At 34.5% G+C, this 20,048-nt stretch overlaps 1 protein-coding gene across 1 annotated transcript in view; it reads right to left on the reverse strand.

Moving 5' to 3' along the window:
* The window catches only part of BRIP1 (BRCA1 interacting DNA helicase 1), a gene marked incomplete at both ends in the record, with an annotated part of 186,619 nt that overhangs the window by 117,116 nt on the left and 49,455 nt on the right, over positions 1 to 20,048 (reverse strand). The window contains 1 exon segment of the mRNA XM_079726063.1: positions 2,573 to 2,863. Coding sequence (XP_079582189.1) covers positions 2,573 to 2,863 — 291 coding nt within the window.

The following is a 20,048-nucleotide window of genomic DNA, read 5'->3' on the forward strand; positions in this document are numbered from 1 at the left end:
CTCATGTGACTAGGCATCAAAAGAGTAGGTGAATTAGAAGCCTTTTAAGATTCCTCTGACCCACTGACTATGCCATTTCTAAGGTTCCTTCTAGCTCTAAAATTCTATGATTCTGAGGTCAAGAGACAGTTGAAGATGTGCCAAGTATCTTTCATACTGAGCTTGATACAGATTGAGCTTAATAATATGACATTCACCATTTCTTCATTCCAAGTATCTTCCATACTATTCTGAAAGTTTTTATTTGTACAAAATGATCACTAAGGTGCCTTCAGAGTCTACGGTTATGGACTGTTAAATCCCATCTTAACAAAAAATAGATATTCTTCTATACCTAAAATAACTTTTTAGAGTTATTTCTAGGGCTAGTTAAGATTATTTTTTCTTAGTTGAAACAAAATTTAACTTTTAGCAGATAAGTGCATTGCTCTTCCAGTATAGGAGCATAAAAGAAACAGTGAACAAAAACACATGTGCCTTTGGATCAAGTCAAAAACTCAGAAAGTTTACACTTTAAGGGCACTTAGAATGACACTGCTGTGGAGGCTGATAGCAAAACCAGAAAAGCTCATCCATTTTAACAGTGTAATATAACCCTGAGGGGAGTCTGTCAATTGAAGCGTTATCACACTTTAAACTCTTTTTCACTCAAACTGTCAGGTATCTATTTATCATTTCTCTTTGGTAATTCAGCCATCGTAAACATAGACACCTTTAGTGACTTTGTAATTGGCCCTCATTACAATACCAAATTACCCTGAGGGCTTGGGAACAAGAAAAAGAATGTTCATGTACGCCTATGAGGTAGGCATTCTGAGGCAGAATTAGGTCAAAACAACTACAAGCAGGTATCTTCAATTATTTATAATACTAATATTCAAAAATAAAAGAATTGTTTACTTGAAAACAGAACCCAAAGGCCAATGAAAAAGTCTATTGGATTTTTATTTTTACATGATTCAAACTTTGGAGGATAAAGACCAATCAAAAAACATAACCACCACTGCAGGATTCTAGAGGATTACATAAAATAAGATATTTGCTTTCAATACACAATCTTAAACTTTATAATTGTTTTTACTAATGGGATAACAAATACATAATTACATAATAATTTTCTCAATAACAAGTAGTAAAAGATAATGACAACGCCAGCAAGTCTTCTTACATAGACTATTACAGCCAGAAAACAAATTTCAAGCATTTGAGGAATTTAGTAGATCAGTTAGCCACTTACGGAAAGAAGTCTACTTAAATATAAAATTTATGGGGTTTTATTATGAAGAGCCTTTTCTCTATCTTATTATTTTTTGAGCATTTGGCTTTTTAGTATTTTTATCTCTCTTTGAAGAGAACTTTTTAAATATACAGAGTGAAGAGATTTCACAGTTCCTCAGTTAATTAAAAAGAACTTATATGAAAACAAGTATGATCACAGAATTTCAACAATGGTTTTGATTCAATTATTCTGTATTCTCTTCCTGGTTCTGAACAAGTCACTTAAGTCTTTCCACTGAAGCCCCTTCATAATTATACTTCATATTATCAGGTTTGAATATCTGTTGAAGTTTCTTTTGAATAACCCCACATAAGGCTTGAATAAATTTCCATCTAATAAAAGAAAGCATTGACAAAGAAAAGCATAAAACAAAATAATCTATTTGCATTATATGGTAGGAGGTGATATATCAATTAAATGACACTCTAGAGGCTATAGCTCTTAGCCTTTTGTGTAGAACCACTTATGTTTGACAAAATACAGAAAGATAGAACTTTCAAAATATATTAAAATATCATTGGTCATTTCATATACTATCAACTTATGCTTCACCAATAATTTCTGGGTATAATTCCAGACCCGTAACTTCAATTTTAGAGTAAACTAGTTATCAAACTGGTACAAAGACTGCCAAACTAATACTACCAAAATATTATTAAAATATCATGTCTTTAGTAAGAAAGATTTATCTACCTAGCCAAAATTCGTATTATTCTAGATATCCCTGGAAATTTTCAAAACCATCAACAAATCTTCAGTTAATAATTTAACATAATTTTTTGAAAGAAGCTTGTACTAATCAGAATTATGAGACAGTATAGTCATTACATTTCTCAATTTAAAAACATTTTAAAATTTGCTCAGAGGGCCTTTGTAAACTACCTTATTTTGAAGTTTTTAAATATGTTAAATACATTAATTAGATCTAGTTAGACTAAATCACTTAAATGTTTTTAATCTCCTCATATGACATCTATGTTTGACTATTTTGGGTAGAGAGATTTAAAAGAAGAAAGTATGAAGACAGGTGACTAAAATGAAAATTAATTTTCAAGGAAATAAATAAATATCCCCAATCTTTAGGACAAAAACCCATAATTTAAAACTTGAATAAAGATTTTCTTACAGTAAAATTATTTTTTTAAAAATATCAACACTAGCAATCAATTTGATTTTCATAAGTTATTTGATTACTGCTGTAAATGTACATATAAAATATAAAATGAACACATTAAAAAGTAATCTTAATCTTTTCAGCCTAATTTTTCCTCTAAAATACATTAACTTACTCACATTTTTTCCATCTAGCAATTCCATGCACTTTTCATTTCTGTTGAAGTTACCTACTACTTCAGGATGGACACAAGTGTGATCCCTGCTGGAAAGAATAGTCATTGGGACCCCAGAGTATGCTGTCCTCCGGAGCTCTCTAGTAATCTGAGCAATCTGCTTGTGTGTGCGTGTCCCAAAATATATTTTGGGTATCTTGGATTTCCCCCCATGATCCTTCTTAGTGGTATTTGAAGAATCTTGACTGTTTCCTTGTTTAGTAGAACAACAGCACCTAGAACAGTTACCAGGGGGCTGTAACAAAGGAAAGAAAAGATAACTAATGTCTGGACTACCATAAAATTGTTATCAAACCTCTCATGGAATCAAAACTATAAGCAGTGAATCACAACTGTCAAATAAAGAGAAATTCATGATGTTACATCATCTAAAACTTGCCATTAAAGAAAAAACTACAAATTCAATTTCAAATTGATTCTCCTTCATAAATAAATGATAAATGATAAACCATTTTTATCATTATAAATGATGTTTCCATATTTGCATTGTTTTCTACCATACTACTCCAACTCTCAAATTCCAAATGTTTTAAGTATGTTTTAATTATCCTCTTTCATAAATTATAAAAATAAGATAAAACAAAGAACAATTTTCATCTTTGCTTAGGCTTCAAGTGAACTTGTGATATTACAATTTAGAGTTGATAGTGCTTTTTCTTCACAGCACAGTCCATTCAAATATCCTATACTATACCAACATCTTAAAAAGCATTTTAAATATAGCTTACAGAAGAATAGAAATATCAAGTTGAATCTAAGGCAACAGTCAAAAACAAGAAGAGAAAACTATTCTCTAGCAAAAGTATGAAAATAAATGCAAATTATTAATATTTAATAATAAAGGCAGGTTGCTTGTGTGGAACAAGTACATCTGAAATTCAATTACCTGTCATGGAATGTAAATCCATCAGTAAAATTACCAGTCAGGATAGCTTTTCCTGGACAATTTTACTCAATCCAGTTTCATAATTAAAATAGTTATATAAAGGCACCATATGGAACATCAGGAGTATAGTCTAGTATTTAGCTGGTTTTTCTCTCCTGGTTTCAAACTCTCAAAAATAAAAAAATTGAAAAAGCTTAATGCTATATATTAGAACCCAGGGATTCTTAATAACTACTCCCTTCTCAACCTCAGTTACTATAAAATGAGACAGAATGCAGCCTCATTTAAGAGAAAGACTATGAAATGGTTAGTTTATAGGAATGGTCACTGATAGGGAAAAAAACTAAATAGCACAGTAGCTTAAAAGAATTTGTACTAGAAAGTTTTAGTTTAGTAGAACAAACACACCATTTAACTGCAGATTTTTTTAAAATTATAATCAGTAAGATTAGCCTTCATAAACAAATGCTAAGTCATAGCATGTTACACCACAATACTGGGGATCAAGCTGTCTTTTAGCCTCAACTCAGTGGAAAAGCAAGTTCAAATTACTCCCAGTCTCGCTCAACCTTGTCCGCCATTAAATATTACAATACATGATAGAATGGATGTAAATGTGACCCTTCTGGAGCTGTCACTCACTGGGATAAAAGGTTCACTGATGTGCCAAATAAACAGTCAGTCAAAGCAGATAAAGTTACAGCCATGCTGGAATTGTTACATTCCCCTCTCAGGTTGCCAGTAACAGCAGATTTCATTACAGAGTGCTGCCACATTAAATAGGCAGTTCCAAATATCCTGCCTTCTATATTGAATAATTACTTATTCACTGAAAGGATAAAAAGAAGAGTTATGAATGGGGCTCTTGTCAACAGTGAGGCAGGAAACAGCTGACGTGGTTTATGTTACATATGTTGCAATATCTAACAATTTATGGTCACACAGAAAATGGCATGCAAACTATATCATGATATTTCTGACTGAATTCCTCTCTAGCCTTTGCAATGATCACACTAATTAATTAACTCAGTAAAAGAATTAAGGTAACTCTTGGTAGCAGAACTAGTTGACTTTTCCATACCTTCAATCTTTCACTCAGTTATATTATATCTCTTCCCTATGATACAGTTAAATTCACCCTGAATATTAGAGTGCTAGGGCTGAATGCATTGTTATATTCCACATGGATATATTATATACAAGCATAAAAGTAACTCAATAATGTGGCCTTTTTTCAAGGCTCGGAAAACCTACTTTTCGATATAACACTTTTCAACATGAATTCCATTTAAAGCTTTATCACCCACTCCTTTTATTTTAATTCCACTATTTTTCTAAATAAAAAATTCAAATGCTACAGAAAAATACAAAGTAAGTCAACCACCACCACAAATAACTTGCAGACCCTTCTATATATAATTATATCTTCCATATTTTTTCAAATAGAAAGGGATGCTATTATATAGACTTATAACTTGCTGCTTTGTGTTCAAATGTTTTAATTCTTAAAAGGGGTATTTGCACTAATAATTTTAATAATTTTAAAAAGGGATCTGCTTATCTTAAAATATTATGCTAGTAGCTGTACTAACAAAAGTAAAAGATCAAGAACTAGTTTCAGAAAACTCTTCCCACTAGAGCAGCTTCATTTAGGTAACTTAAATTTGTTTTTCACTCCATAAGTGAGAAAATTTTAAACCACGGCTAATTTTATACTAAAAATGTTTTTTGTTTGTTAAGTCTTAAAATGCTCTGAAGTAATTATACCATCTATGAACTCAAGGGTGACTCCTCAAAGAAGATGGTTTTTCAGTGAGTGGTTGCACAAGTAGAGTAGAAGATAGAAATTAAGAAAGGTGATTCTTATTTATTTGCAATATTAAAAGGGGAATTATTTCTTCAGAAGTGATCTTCTATTGGAGTTTCTATTTAAAGGATTTGGTATAATCATATTTGAAGATGGAAAAGAATGAATGTAGCAATAGAACAGAGGCTTAAAAAAGACAATTATTTAGTAACAAAAGAGAATTATTTGTACCAAACTCAGCAAGTTTCAATTCTGTAAGAAAACTAGAGAAAGAATCCTAAAACAGCAATGACAGGAAGTCATAATATCCTCCACTCCAATAATAGGCTAATATTTTCTGCCCTCTCTCTGAAACCCTTTGACCTAGGGGTTTTGAAACAATAGATGAACAGAATTAAATATTTTTCACTTAGCATATCTCCTGCTAACAAATGATCAAGTTTATCTTTCATAGGGATGTCTTTCTTTCGTTTTTGCTCTTTAAATTTACAGAGACTGTATTAGGAAACTGGAGAGTAAATTAAAAAATATTCTCTCTCATCTAATATATCTGAACGTCAAGAAGACAAAATACAAATGGGCTCCCAAAACCTGTAATCTCTAAGAACTGTAAATAGCTACACTGTAGGGTAGAACCAAACTCTTTAAGAGATGGAATCTTTTCCCATAGCTGGAAAATGTCTAGAGTTCTTTTACTTCAACAAAAGGCAAGAAAACTTAACCCAAATAACAGCAAAAAAATCTATTATCATTTAAAGAGAAACACAAGAGATACATGTGGGTGTGACAGCTCTATTATTAGTTCCACATGCAGGAGTCAATTGTTTAAAAATACATTTCAAATTTACAGTAGCCAAAACTGTTCTTAGGAGGTCAGCAACCAAGGATTTTAGAAAATTTTGTGTCTAACAATTTCTATTTATTCCCTCTCTTGTCATACTACATAGAGACATATATTGAAATTTTTTGAAAGTATAAAGAAAGAATATAACATTTGATCTTGAAAGGCCAACTGCTGATTCCTTGCCACTATTCCTTTCACAAGGCTACAATCAGAAGTTTAAGTAGATTAAGATAACTACATCAACCTCTAAAGTTTCATAGCTCTCTCCAGCCTTTCCCCACAACAACAACAAAAATTACTATGCCTAAATACTTGGAAAAATAAAAATTAGCATGGTGACCATGCCTTAAAAAGGAAAATAATAAAGGAGTAGTTAGAAACTATTGTATTGTCAGAGATGTTATTTTATAAATTCATAAATCATGGGAGTATCTAAAAGCAGTTTATGAACTGAATTCTAAAAGCAAGCATAAAAGGATATATTTAATATGGAAGATAAGTAACAAAGAAGTGGAGAGGAAAAGAGGCCAAAAAGAAGCTTACTGGTATGAAATAAAGGGAAAACTAGGTCCATGAAATAGTAACATATGTGCATGCATTGTCTTTCAACCACACTCCAAATTCTTTGAGGACAGAAACTGTCTTACATTACTTCATCTACTCATTCATTGAGCATGGTGTTTTGCATATAACTATAACTTAATTTTTTTTAATTGATGGATTGTGACTAATATCCTTAAACCAAATACTGTACCCATGCACCACATTTTATCTGTAGATGCTTAACTGATGCCCTAGTTTGAAGTCCTTCACGTATCAAAAAATTACCTCAAAATAAAAAGGTTAGCTTTTAAAAGAAAAAATACAGGACAATTTGTTATTTTTCAAGAACAAAAAGAAAAATCATCTTGTTATGCTAATATCTGGGCCACTGTAGTTGTGGGTGACAAACACATATCCTGATATATTCATTATTAATATCTGTCATTTATTAAGGGTGTCCCTGTGCTAAGCACGCTACATGTACTCTCTCATTCATTCATTCATTCAAGAAACATTAGAATTCCTGATATAACAAGCCAAGTAGAAGACAATGACAAGGGTCACTTCACCCCACTGACAAAGAGGGCTTTACTTTTTAATTGTTCTACAAGGTGTGTTTATCAATACCAGTTTCGCTCACGAGGTAAAAAACTGTTTAAAGTTGGTACTCTAAGTGCATTATTTCCTGAATGCAACTACAAAATATTCTTAAGAATAAGCTATATAATTTAAAATTATTAGTTGACATTTAAGTCAAATATTTTCTAACAGGATAGTAGATATTATATTCCAAAGGGGAAAAAAACAAAAATTCTCAAATAAGAGACTCTTTAGAGCTTTTTCTGTAAAGGGCCACAAAATAAATATTCTAGGTTTTGTGGGCCATAAACTCTGTCCCTATACATGAAAATATCTTCATGATCTCAACATAGGAAAGGATTTCTTAAACAATACACCAAAAGCACAAATGACTGAAAACACAATCTCGAGAAGACATGTGCACTGTATATAACCAACTGAGGATCATTATTCACAATATATAAAGAATTCCAGCAAATCAATTTTTAAAAAACAAACCCAATAGAAGAAAAAGAGCCCAAAAACAAGAAAATCACAGGAGAGAAAAGCGGAAAAGCCAATAAACATCTGAAAAGATGTGCAACCTAATGCTCAACCTCATTACTAATTAGGAAAATGCAAATTAAAACCATAATTAGATTCCATTTCACATCCACCAGACTGGGTAGAGAGGATATACAGCAACTCTCTCATACACTGCTGATCCAAGTATAAAGTGGCACATCCACTTTGGAGAACAAATTGGTGATCTAGTGAAATCAAGGATACATAGACCCTTTGATCCAGCATGACCCTGCTAGGCATACATGCCAGAGAAACTCTTGCAAATTAAGACAGATACAATAGGGATATTCTTTGCAGTACTGTTTTAATAGTGAGGAAAATAAACCAAGTGTGTCAACAAAACAATGGATAAACTGTGGAGTTCTGTCAATCTATGGAATATTGTATATAATAAAAAAATATGAACCTGAGAGTCCCATGTATTGACATAAATATCAAAAAAATTGTTGAGCAGGCTGAGTATGACTTAAATAACATTTTATTCTCCCCATAAACTTCCAAACAAATTGATGACAGGAATAAAACTATGAAAACTTTATGAAAAAAATTAGGAATCCCCACTATGGTAGATAACCCTTGGAGCTAAGGACTGTAGTAGACAATATACCTGAAAAATGCTAAAAAGTGCTTCAAAAGGAACCTAAAACAGCAAATACACTTGTTCCTCCTCAGCAGCTTAATACCTAGCAGAATAACTTTCATCTTAATCCGTCTTGACCAAAATTTTCAACTAATTTATTAGGAAACAGGTTCTTAATTTACATCCATGGACTGTTACAGAGGAGAGAGTTTGAGATCACCCAGAAACTACAAACACAATTTTGTATGCATTTTTAGAAAGTCAGTCCATAACTTTCATCATGTGCTCAAAGAAGATTGTGATTTATTTGGATGAGGGCTTTATTCCAGAATTTATGTCTGATTTTACAATGGAAATAAAATAGAAATAGCATTTTCTTAACAACCAACTTGGTTAGTCACATTAATTCTGTAAAGGAATAAACAAGTTGACAGTCCAAAGAAGATAATTTTATAAAGGTTCCTCTACTGCTTGTAAATTAATTTCTCTTTTAATGTTTCTTAATTATATAATGTTAACATAATTCTAAAACACTTAGTTCACTAATGCTTATCTCTAACTCCATTTTACAGATGATAAAGTAAAATCTAAAGTTCTTCAAGTTGCTACAAAATTCATGATAATTTGTGAGAAGTTGGAAGTCATAACCTTAAATCTTAAAGCTTTAACAGGATCATTTTTACCTACCATTTAACTTGGCAAAAATGCAAAATACTGCCCTTTTTTTATTTCAAAACATCATCCACCTAAAGAGCTAGTGGTAAAAAAGTCAATGAATACTGAATTATACTTTGAGGTATAAGAAGGAGGGTTTACTGTTAATCTTTATCAACCATTTGCTGTTGTCCAAGCCACCTAAACAGGTACTGAATGCCTGTTGTGCAAAATCTCACATAAGCACACACTCTAGTAAGATAGCAAAAGTGACATAACTATACCTTTTCCACTATTCTTTTTTAAAAATTCAAACAGTAGTACTCTACTGCCAGTTTCATGATTAAACTGCACAAGGCAGCTGTTTATCTACTCACAGCAACCAGCAGGTGAACCTGATTCAATATTTATCACAGGCTTTCACAGATCACTGCTAACCAAGCAAACGTTTTAATTAAGCTGGAACTTGCTTCAAAGAGCTCATTCAAGATGTCAATCGGCAGGTAAGGGATCAGATACAGTGTCAGGTGAGAGTGTGTAATACAAATCCACAACTTTCTTCATCCCATTGCTGTAAATTAGCCTGCTCTAAAGTTCAGACTCTGATTGTAACAGACTGCCAGTCTCCTGGAATGTGTAACTGAAGTCACTCAAATTCTATTGTGAAGGTTGTAAGCAATATGTTAAACTGCAATGGGCTAGCACATTAAGACAGATCCTTTTCACGGTTGTTTTTTGATACCGTAAGTGTTTGTTATCCTACTCTCCACTTACTGTTTACTTTCTTGCCTAGTGTAAATGGGAATTCCTTAACACAGTTGCCTCAGATTCTGAAAAGTTTATAATCAAGAAAACCCAAAGTGGTATTTTTAATTTTTAATCTAAATTTATACTAGAACAATTATATTCTGTAAGACTTCTCAGTTTAAGAACAAACACATCATAAAGATGACCAACCTGTAAAAAGCAAAAATTCTCCTGGTACAGTAGAACTTATACAGATGTGACTATAACAATGAGTCTCAAAGTATAGTGATTAGTCACACTGACCAACTTCATGAGAAATACCTGGGGTATTTACTAAAACAACAACAACAACAACAAAAAGGAAAAAAGAAGAATCAAAGAAAGGAAATGGGAGAAAAAGGGAAAGTTCTTCCTTCAAGAAGAATGCTAGCTAAAAATTATAAATAGAACGACAAAATTTTAAAAATCACCATTTTGCAACTCCCATGTAATAAGTGATTCCTGCAAGGTACATAAATGGATGCTAAAATCACTGGGTGAAAAGCTGTTGGGAAACAAGATATTCACATAGTTTCCAAATATCACCCCACAGATTACTTATTAATTACAAAAGAAAAATGTGCCTTTATAATGGAGACCTGGTAGTCACCACTTTAACCAAGTGGTCAATTTTAACATTAGCAGTAGTGAGACAAACTGGCATCAAGTGCCTCTTGATGTGATATAATAAGAAATATATTTATGTACTCTTCTTGAACAAAACTACGATTATGAAATCCAAACAATCAAGCCATGAATCAAAAAGAACCCAGGAATAGAGAACCTGTGGTAAAAATACATATATGTATATTATTTAGTTGGTGAAAATTAATCCAGCTGTACTCTTGTGATATTTGCACTTGTATATTATACTTCAAAAATCCTATCCCTTGGGATTGCCTGACATTTTTATTTTCTCCTTTATTATATAGTATTTTGGTATTTTTCAAACTTTCTTCAATGATCCTTTTAAAATGAGAAAACAAAGCCATCCTGTGACATCATCTTCTACATACTGACCAAAATGCTATAAATAAAACTTATACAAAATAGACATTTTTGCATCTTTCACCACCATTAAAAATTAGTAGACAAGGGCTTCCCTGGTGGCACAGTGGTTGAGAGTCCGCCTGCCGATGCAGGGGACACGGGTTCATGCCCCAGTCCAGGAAGATCCCACATACCGCGGAGTGGCTGGGCCTGTAAGCCATGGCCACTGACCCTGCGCGTCCAGAGCCTGTGCTCCGCAACGGGAGAGGCCACAACAGTGAGAGGCCTGCGCACGGCAAAAAAAAAAAAAAAAAAAATTAGTAGACAAGTTGGGACTTCCCTGGTGGACCAGTGGGTAAGACTCCACACTCCCAATGAAGCAGGCCCGGGTTTGATCCCTGATCAGGGAACTAGATCCTCTATGCACACCACAACTAAGAGCCCACATGCCACAACTAAAGATCCCGCATACCACAATGAAGATCCCATGTGCTTCAACGAAGATCCTGACTGCCACAACTAAGATCTGGCCCAGCCTAAATAAATAAATTAATTAATTAAAAATTTTTTTAAAAAATTAGTAGACAAGTTATTATCAATATACAAACCTCTAAAGCAGCACTACCCAATAGAACTTTCTGCAATGGTGGAATGTTCTTTACCTGCACTATTGAATGTACTTGCCACTAGCCACATGTGGCTACTGAGAACTTGAAATGTGATTAGTGCAACCGAGGAACTGAATTTTAGTTAAATTAAATAGTCATATGTGGCTAGCAGCTACCATAGCAGAAGTGTAGATTTTAAATATTACCACAGGACTAAAGAGAAAATTTTGACTTAGACAAGTGTTCAGTCTGGTGTCAAACTTCCAATGGAATTCAAATCGCCATAGTAAGAATTTTATTCATAGATGCTACCCTGGGCTTCCCTGGTGGCGCAGTGGTTAAGAATCCACCTACCAATGCAGGGGACACGGGTTCGAGCCCTAGTCCAGGAAGATCCCACGTGCCACGGAGCAACTAAGCCCATGCGCCACAACTACTGAGCTTGAACTCTAGAGCCTGGGAGCCACAACTCCTGAAGCCCTCGCGCCTAGAGCTCGTGCTTGGCAACAAGAGAAGCCACCGCAGTGAGAAGCCCGTGCACCACAATGAAGAGTAGCCCCCGCTCACCGCAACTAGAGAAAGCCCGCATGCAGCAACGAAGACCCAACGCAGCCAATAATAATGAATTAAAAAAAAATAAATTCATAGATGCTATCCTAATAGAGTAACCCTTCAGTTTGCTCTATTCAACTCTCTTAAAACCTCCTGTTTCAAATACCTATATTACTTGATGAAGACAATGTTAAACTTAACAATTAATTAATTATTACTGTGGGTTCTAAACTTAATCTGGAAAATAAACTAGTGAGAATAACCAAAAATTTTTAGGAAAAAGATGGTTAAAAATAGTATATGTTCTCATATATGTAAGAATTTAGTATATATGATAAAGACGTTATACTAGGCACCTCTTTAGACATGTGTTCAACTCTTTATTCTGAAAACAGTTCATCAATTATAGCCCCTGCTGAAAAGGTAGACCCAGTATCTACATTAATAACACATGACCAAGCCCAAACACACTCCCAAATATAGCAAGACCAGTAAGATTCACTTTCCTAGGAATCTGTATTTGGGTTGTTTAGACTGAGTTGATTAAACTACAGGGAACAGACCAGAACATTTCATAGACTTTAAGCCTTTCATTTTGAGATGTGATGGTAAGGTCATATGACAGAGAATAAGTATCCAGAAAAAAACAATCTACAAAAAATGAGAGAACTCTGCACACAGAGGCAGAAAAGACACACTTGAGGCCCCAAAGAGAAGACAGAAGCTGCCTAAAAACCTTTGAGTTCCAATAAGGGCAGCTGTATATCTTGCTTGATCTTTCTGGAGTAGGTTTCTAATTCTTCAAAAGCAAATCACTCCTGATTAAGTCAGGGGTTGAAATATCAAAGAAATAACAAGAGAGAATTTCCCTAAATTGAAAACGTCTCTGAATCTTCAGTATAATAATTAAACCCACTAAGTAACTAGCATCGTAAATGAAAAAGGCTCTCACTTAAACATTCAGTCATAGAGATTAGAAATTATAGAATAGCCATTCAAAAGAATGCAGTGTAGTCATTAAAAATGATGTAGAAAAATATCAAATGACATCAAAACACAGTACTGATCTATTATTACAAGGACAGATAATTGGACATTATTTGCCTCCTGAGTAATGTTAACAGCAAGCATACAGGACTTGTGTTATTCTGAAAAACAAAAAAGCAAAAAACAAGGACAAAATCAAACCTGAATCTAATTCAACCTGTAGACCTAACTACCATTACTAGAAATATGGGGATAGAGGACTATCCTAAACGACACCAGGTGGACAAATTCAAACAAATCCTGAATATGAGGAATCCCACAGAACAAATAACACGGTTTTTCCAACAAATAAATGGCACCTCTCTTAAAAGAAATGTCATGCACATACCTTGTTTGGATTCTGTTATTTAAAAAGCCAACTCTAAAATGACATTTTTTAAGCAATCAAAGAAAATTGTAACCAGGATGGATATCAGACTAAGAATTACTGTTTTTTTCCAGCTATAATAATATTACTTTTTAAATGTCATTGCCATGTTTTTTGTTTGTTTGTTTGTTTGTTTGCGGTATGCGGGCCTCTCACTGCTGCGGCCTCTCCCATTGCAGAGCACAGGCTCCGGACGCGCAGGCTCAGCGGCCATGGCTCACGGGCCCAGCCGCTCCGCGGCATGCGGAATCTTCCCGGACCGGGGCATGAACCCGTGTCCCCTGCATCGGCAGGCGGACTCTCAACCACTGCACCACCAGGGAAGCCCCACTGCTATGTTTTTAAAAGTGTTTATCTGTTTTAAATATATAAATTGTTTTATGGGTAAATAGATGTATGATGTCTGATAGTTGCTTTAAAATATTCTAGTCCCTCACCTTTTCCTCCACTGATTCCCCCAAAAAAGAAAAGAAAAAAATGGCAGGGGGTAAATAAAACAAACAGGGGAGGTAAAATATATTGATAATTGTTAAAGCTGAGTGATGGGCACAAGAAGGTTCATTATTCTGCCCTCTCTCTGCTTCGTATGTGAAATTTCCTAAAAAAAGATTCTAAAAATAAGGAGCATTTAAAAATACGTTTTTATAAAACAAATACAACATTGATCCTAAACCAGATCTAGATAAACTTTCTCTCAGTTTATCTAGATTTGGTATAATATCACTAATGAATATTACCTGGCAGGCCAAGATGGCAGAGTAGAAAGACCCCGAGCTCGCCTCCTCTCATAAGCACATCAAAACCACAACTAACTGCAGAACAACCATTGATGAAAATGACTGAAACTCATGAATTATTAAAACAACGAATTCTAAATGTAATAGCAAATAGGACTCTTCTACACATACACAAAACACACACACACACACACACACAAAACCAAAAAGCCAAGAACAAAAGAATAATTCAGTATTAAGACATTTATCAATACACTTTAACATATTAAAAAATGTGAAAATAAATCTTATTCATCTTTACAGTTTAATATTAATCCTTGATGAAAATGCTGAACAAAATAGGAATAAAATGATTATCAAGAAAAAACATGTGCTTAATATATAATTAAATCACTATAATTTATGTCATTTAACACATAATGTATATATAAAAATTATATAACCTATATGTTTTATTATTATAACTTATATACATATGTAAAAGGTTTCAAAAGCCAGTATCATGCTTACTTACAGAAACTAGAAACACTCTCATTAAGGTCTCAAATGAGACAAGGATGACCATACTTCTGGGATGCCTGGGACTATCTGAGTTTATATCTGTTCTTTCAGCATATATGATCATTCAATCTGTTACTATTATTATACTTAACACTTTTTTCAGGAGATATTATAAAAATTGCAAAGAAGGTAAATGATCATTATTTACAGAAGATATGATTGTATACTTGGAAAACCTGAGAAAATGTATTGAAACTATTACAAATAGAAGAATTCATTAATGTGGCTCAGGAAAAAAAAAACAACAACAACAGTAAATGTGGTTTGGGGGAAACAAAGAGAAATTAATATTCTTTATGTATAAAACTACAACTAATTAGAAAATGTAATAGAAGAAAAAATCTCAATTACACAGAAATAAAAGGTAAATTACTAAGAATCAACTTAAAAATCAACTTAAAAATCCATTTAAGAAGTTAGTAAGAGGATGCTTAATTAATTAGATACGGGATATCCTTTCACGATCTACATGCATATCAAATCATCATGATGTATACTTTAAATATCTTACAATTTTGTCAATCATACCTCAATAAAGCTGAAAAAAATTAATAAAAAAACTTTAAACATGACTGAAGGAAATAAAGAAAAAATCAGAAACAAAGCACGGTCTTAAGTAGATGACTTACTATCATAAAGAAGTCAGTTCTCTTCCAAATAATCTATAAAATATATCAAGGATATTTTGTTAACTATATAGGTTAACTCTAAAGTACATACGTAAAAATAAACAAGCAAGAATAGCCAAAAGACATCTTAAATAAAAGGGTAATAAAGAGGAACTAGACACATAAAATATTAATGAACTACAATAATCAAAACAGTATAGATCAATGAAAAAAGAAAATAGAAAAGTCCAGAAATAGAACTAGATACATTAAGGAATTTGGAATGTAAACATTATAAACAAAGTCAAAAGACCAAGAACAAATCAGTTTTTTAAAAAAAAAAACACTGTTCTGGAATTCATAACACAAATAAGGGCCTAATTTAATATTGAAGAACCCTGTAAAACAGTAAAAAAGAAAAGAAAAAAAGACGAACAACCTAATTGACAAAGGAGATAACCAGGTATTTGAAAAGATACTCAACCTCTCTCATAACGAGAAAGAGAAGTATACATTAAAAGTATGAGGGCTTCCCTGGTGGCGCAGTGGTTGAGAGTCCGCCTGCTGATGCAGCGGACACAGGTTCGTGCCCCGGTCCGGGAGGATCCCACATGCCGTGGAGTGGCTGGGCCCGTGAACCATGGCAGCTGAGCCTGCGCGTCCGGAGCCTGTGCTCCGCAGCGGGAGAGGCCACAACAGTGAGAGGCCCGCGTACCGCAAAGAAAAAAAAAAAGTATGAGATGCATTTTTTAACCAATCAGGAAGAAAAATGATCAAAGACTTTGATAACACACTTATTTGCAAGAGAGTAGAGACACATATATGTGTTTGATATGAGTATGTACATGTACCATGTATAATTTGACTGTATATTATATGTATATCCTTGCTTTTACAATTCTGATAGGATTCACAAGAAACCAATAACAACAGCTGCATCTGGGGCAGGAAACAGAATGGCTCAGAAACTGAGTGTGGGAGACTTTTTAATATAAACCCTTTTGTTCTTGTTTTTTGTGTGTGTGTGTGTGGTACGCGGGCCTCTCACTGCTGTGGCCTCTCCCGTCGCAGAGCACAGGCTCCGGACGCGCAGGCCCAGCGGCCATGGCTCACGGGCCCAGCCGCTCCGTGGCATGTGGGATCCTCCTGGACTGGGGCATGAACCCATGCCCCCTGCATCGGCAGGCGGACCCCCAACCACTGTGCCACCAGGGAAGTCCCTTCTTGTTTTTTATACCATAGACATTATCACTTTTCAAAGATAGATAAGTAAAATGTAAGTTTTAAAAATTAAAATACCAAATTGCCTTCCTCTGGTATTATAGACATACTAGCTCCCTATAATGTTGATAACAATGTATACAGAAGTAGGATATACTGACATCACAATTTTATTCTCAAAAGAGAATGAAGACTCAGTGAACATTACTAGTAGTAGCAACAACAGCAACAATCTCACACTAGTTATAACGGCACAAGATAAAATTTTCTCATTGACTGAAAATTGACAGAAGAACCAATTATGTGACAAAACTGTGACTAGCAAAACTTCACCTAGAAATACTAAATATGTTAGAACAGTGTGGTACTACCACAAATGCAGACAAAAATAATTGAATCAAATAGAAAAGTCAGAAAGAAACTCTCACACATATAGACAAATAACTCAACCAGGGTGCTAAGACCATTCAGTGGGAAAAGGATAATTTTTTCAACAAATAATGCTGGCAAAAATGGATATTCACATACAAAACAATGAAGTTAGACGCTAACCTTATACTATATACAAAAACTAACTAAAAACAGATCAAAAACTTTAAAATAAGAGCTGAAACTATAAAACTTTACCAAAAGTATAGGCAACAAAAGCAAAAATAGATAAACTGGACTTCATGAAAATTAAAAACCTTTGTGCATCAAAGACACCACCAAACAAAATGAAAGGCAATCCACAGAATGGGAGAAAATATCTGTAAAATCTAAAAAGGGGTTAATGTCCAGAATATACAAAGAACTCCAACTCAACAACAACAAAAAACAAATCACCCTATTCAAAAAAATAGGCAAAGGGATTGAATAGACATTTCTCCAAAGATATACAAATGGACAATAAGCACATGAAAAGATGTTCAACATCCCTAATCATTAGGAAATGCAAATCAAAACCACAAAGACATACCATTTCACATCCATTAGGATGGTTATTATTTAAAAAGAAAAGAAAACAAAATAGAAAATTACAAGTGTTTGGCAAGGATGTGAAGAAACTGGAACCTTCCTGCGAATTCCCTGGTGGTCCAGTGGTTAGGGCTCCGTGCTTCCACTGTAGGGAGCATAGGTTCAATCCCTAGTTGGGAAACTAAGATCTCACACACTGCAAGGCACGGCTAAAAAAAAAGAAAAAGAAACTGGAAACGTCCTACATTGCTGGTGGGAATATAAAATAGTATAGTCACTGTTGAAAACTGGATGGAAATTCCTCAAAAAATTAAACAGAATTACCATGTGATCCAGCAATCACACTTCTGGGTATATATCCATAAGAAGTGAAAGCAGCAACTTGAACACATAGATATTTGTACACTAACGTTCATACAGCAGCATTATTCACAGTAGCCAAAAGAGGAAAACAACCCAAATGCCCACTGAAGTATGACTGGCTAAACAAAATGTAGTAAACAGGCATTTGATGGAATATTATTTAATCATAAAAAGGAAGGGAATTCTGACACATGCTACAACATGGATGAACCCTGAAGACATGCTAAGTGAAATAACTCAGACACAAAAGGACAAACATTGTATGATTCCACTTATATGAGGTTCCTAGAGTAGCCAAATTCACAGAGACAGAAAGGAGAATGGTAGTTACCAGTGGCTGAGGCAAGGGGGAATAGGAGTTACTGTTTAATAGTTACAGAGTTTCATAGATCAATGGAACAAGATAGAAAGCCCAGAGATAAACCCTCGCACCTATGGTCAACTAATCTATGACAAACGAGGCAAGGATATACAATGGAGAAAAGACAGTCTCTTCAGTAAGTGGTGCTGGGAAAACTGGACAGCTACATGTAAAAGAATGAAATTAGAACACGCCCTAACACCATACACAAAATAAACTCAAAATGGATTAGAGACCTAAATGTAAGACCGGTCACTATAAAACTCTTAGAGGAAAACATAGGAAGAACACTCTTTGACATAAATCACAGCAAGATCTTTTTGATCCCCCTCCTAGAGTAATGGAAATAAAAACCAAAAGTAAACAAATGGGACCTAATGAAACTTCAAAGCTTTTGCATAGCAAAGGAAAACATAAACAAGACGAAAAGACAACCCTCAGAATGGGAGAAAATATTTGCAAACAAATCAATGGACAAAGGATTAATCTCCAAAATATATAAACAGCTCATGCAGCTCAATATTAAAAAAACAAACAACCCAATCCAAAAATGGGGAGAAGACCTAAATAGACATTTCTCCAAAGAAGACATACAGATGGCCAAGAAGCACATGAAAAGCTGCTCAACATCACTAATTATTGAGAAATGCAAATCAAAACTACAATGAGGTATCACCTCACACCAGTTAGAATGGGCATCATCAGAAAATCTACAAACAACAAATGCTGGAGAGGGTGTGGAGAAAAGGGAACCCTCTTGCACTGTTGGTGGGAACATAAAACTGATACAGCCACTATGGAGAACAGTATGGAGGTTCCTTAAAAATCTAAAAATAGAATTACCATATGATCCAGCAATCCCACTACTGGGCATACACCCAGAGAAAACCATAATTCAAAAAGACACATGCAGGGGCTTCCCTGGTGGCGCAGTGGTTGAGAGTCTGCCTGCCGATGCAGGGGATGCAGGTTTGTGCCCTGGTCCGGGAAGATCCCACATGCCGTGGAGTGGCTGGGCCCGTGAGCCGTGGCCGCTGAGCCTGTGCATCTGGAGCCTGTGCTCCGCAACGGGAGAGGCCACAACAGTGAGAGGCCCGCATACCACACACACAAAAAAAAGATACATGCACCCCAATGTTCACTGCAGCACTATTTACAATAGCCAGGTCATGGAAGCAACCTAAATGCCCGTCGACAGACAAATGGATAAAAAAGATGTGGTACATATACAATGCAATACTATTCAGCCATAAAAAGGAACGAAATTGGGTCATTTGTTGAGACATGGATGGCTCTAGACTGTCATACAGAGTGAAGTAAGTCAGAAAGAGAAAAACAAATATTGTATATTAACACATATATGTGGAACCTAGAAAAATGGTACAGATGAACCGGTTTGCAGGGCAGAAATTGAGAAACAGATGTAGAGAACAAATGTATGGACACCAAGAGGGGAAAGCAGCAGGGGGGTGGGGGTGTGATGAATTGGGCGATTGGGATTGACATGTATACACTGATGTGTAAAAAATTGATGACTAATAAGAACCTGCTATATAAAACAAAATACAATTCAAAAATTCAAAAAAAAATAGTTACAGAGTTTCAGTTTGGGAAGATGAAAACATTCTGGTTGCACAGCAATGTGAATAGACTTAATGCTACTGAACCGAACACAAAAAATGGTTAAAACAGTAAATTTTCTTACATACACTGTATCATTTTTTTTTTTTAATGAAGGGAAAGAAAAGCTGAGTAAAACCTGTTAGGAGCAGGCCTGCACTACAAATGTTAAACAAAGCTTTTCA

This window comes from Hyperoodon ampullatus (genome assembly GCF_949752795.1).
Source record: "Hyperoodon ampullatus genome assembly, chromosome: 19".
NCBI lineage: Eukaryota > Metazoa > Chordata > Mammalia > Artiodactyla > Ziphiidae > Hyperoodon > Hyperoodon ampullatus.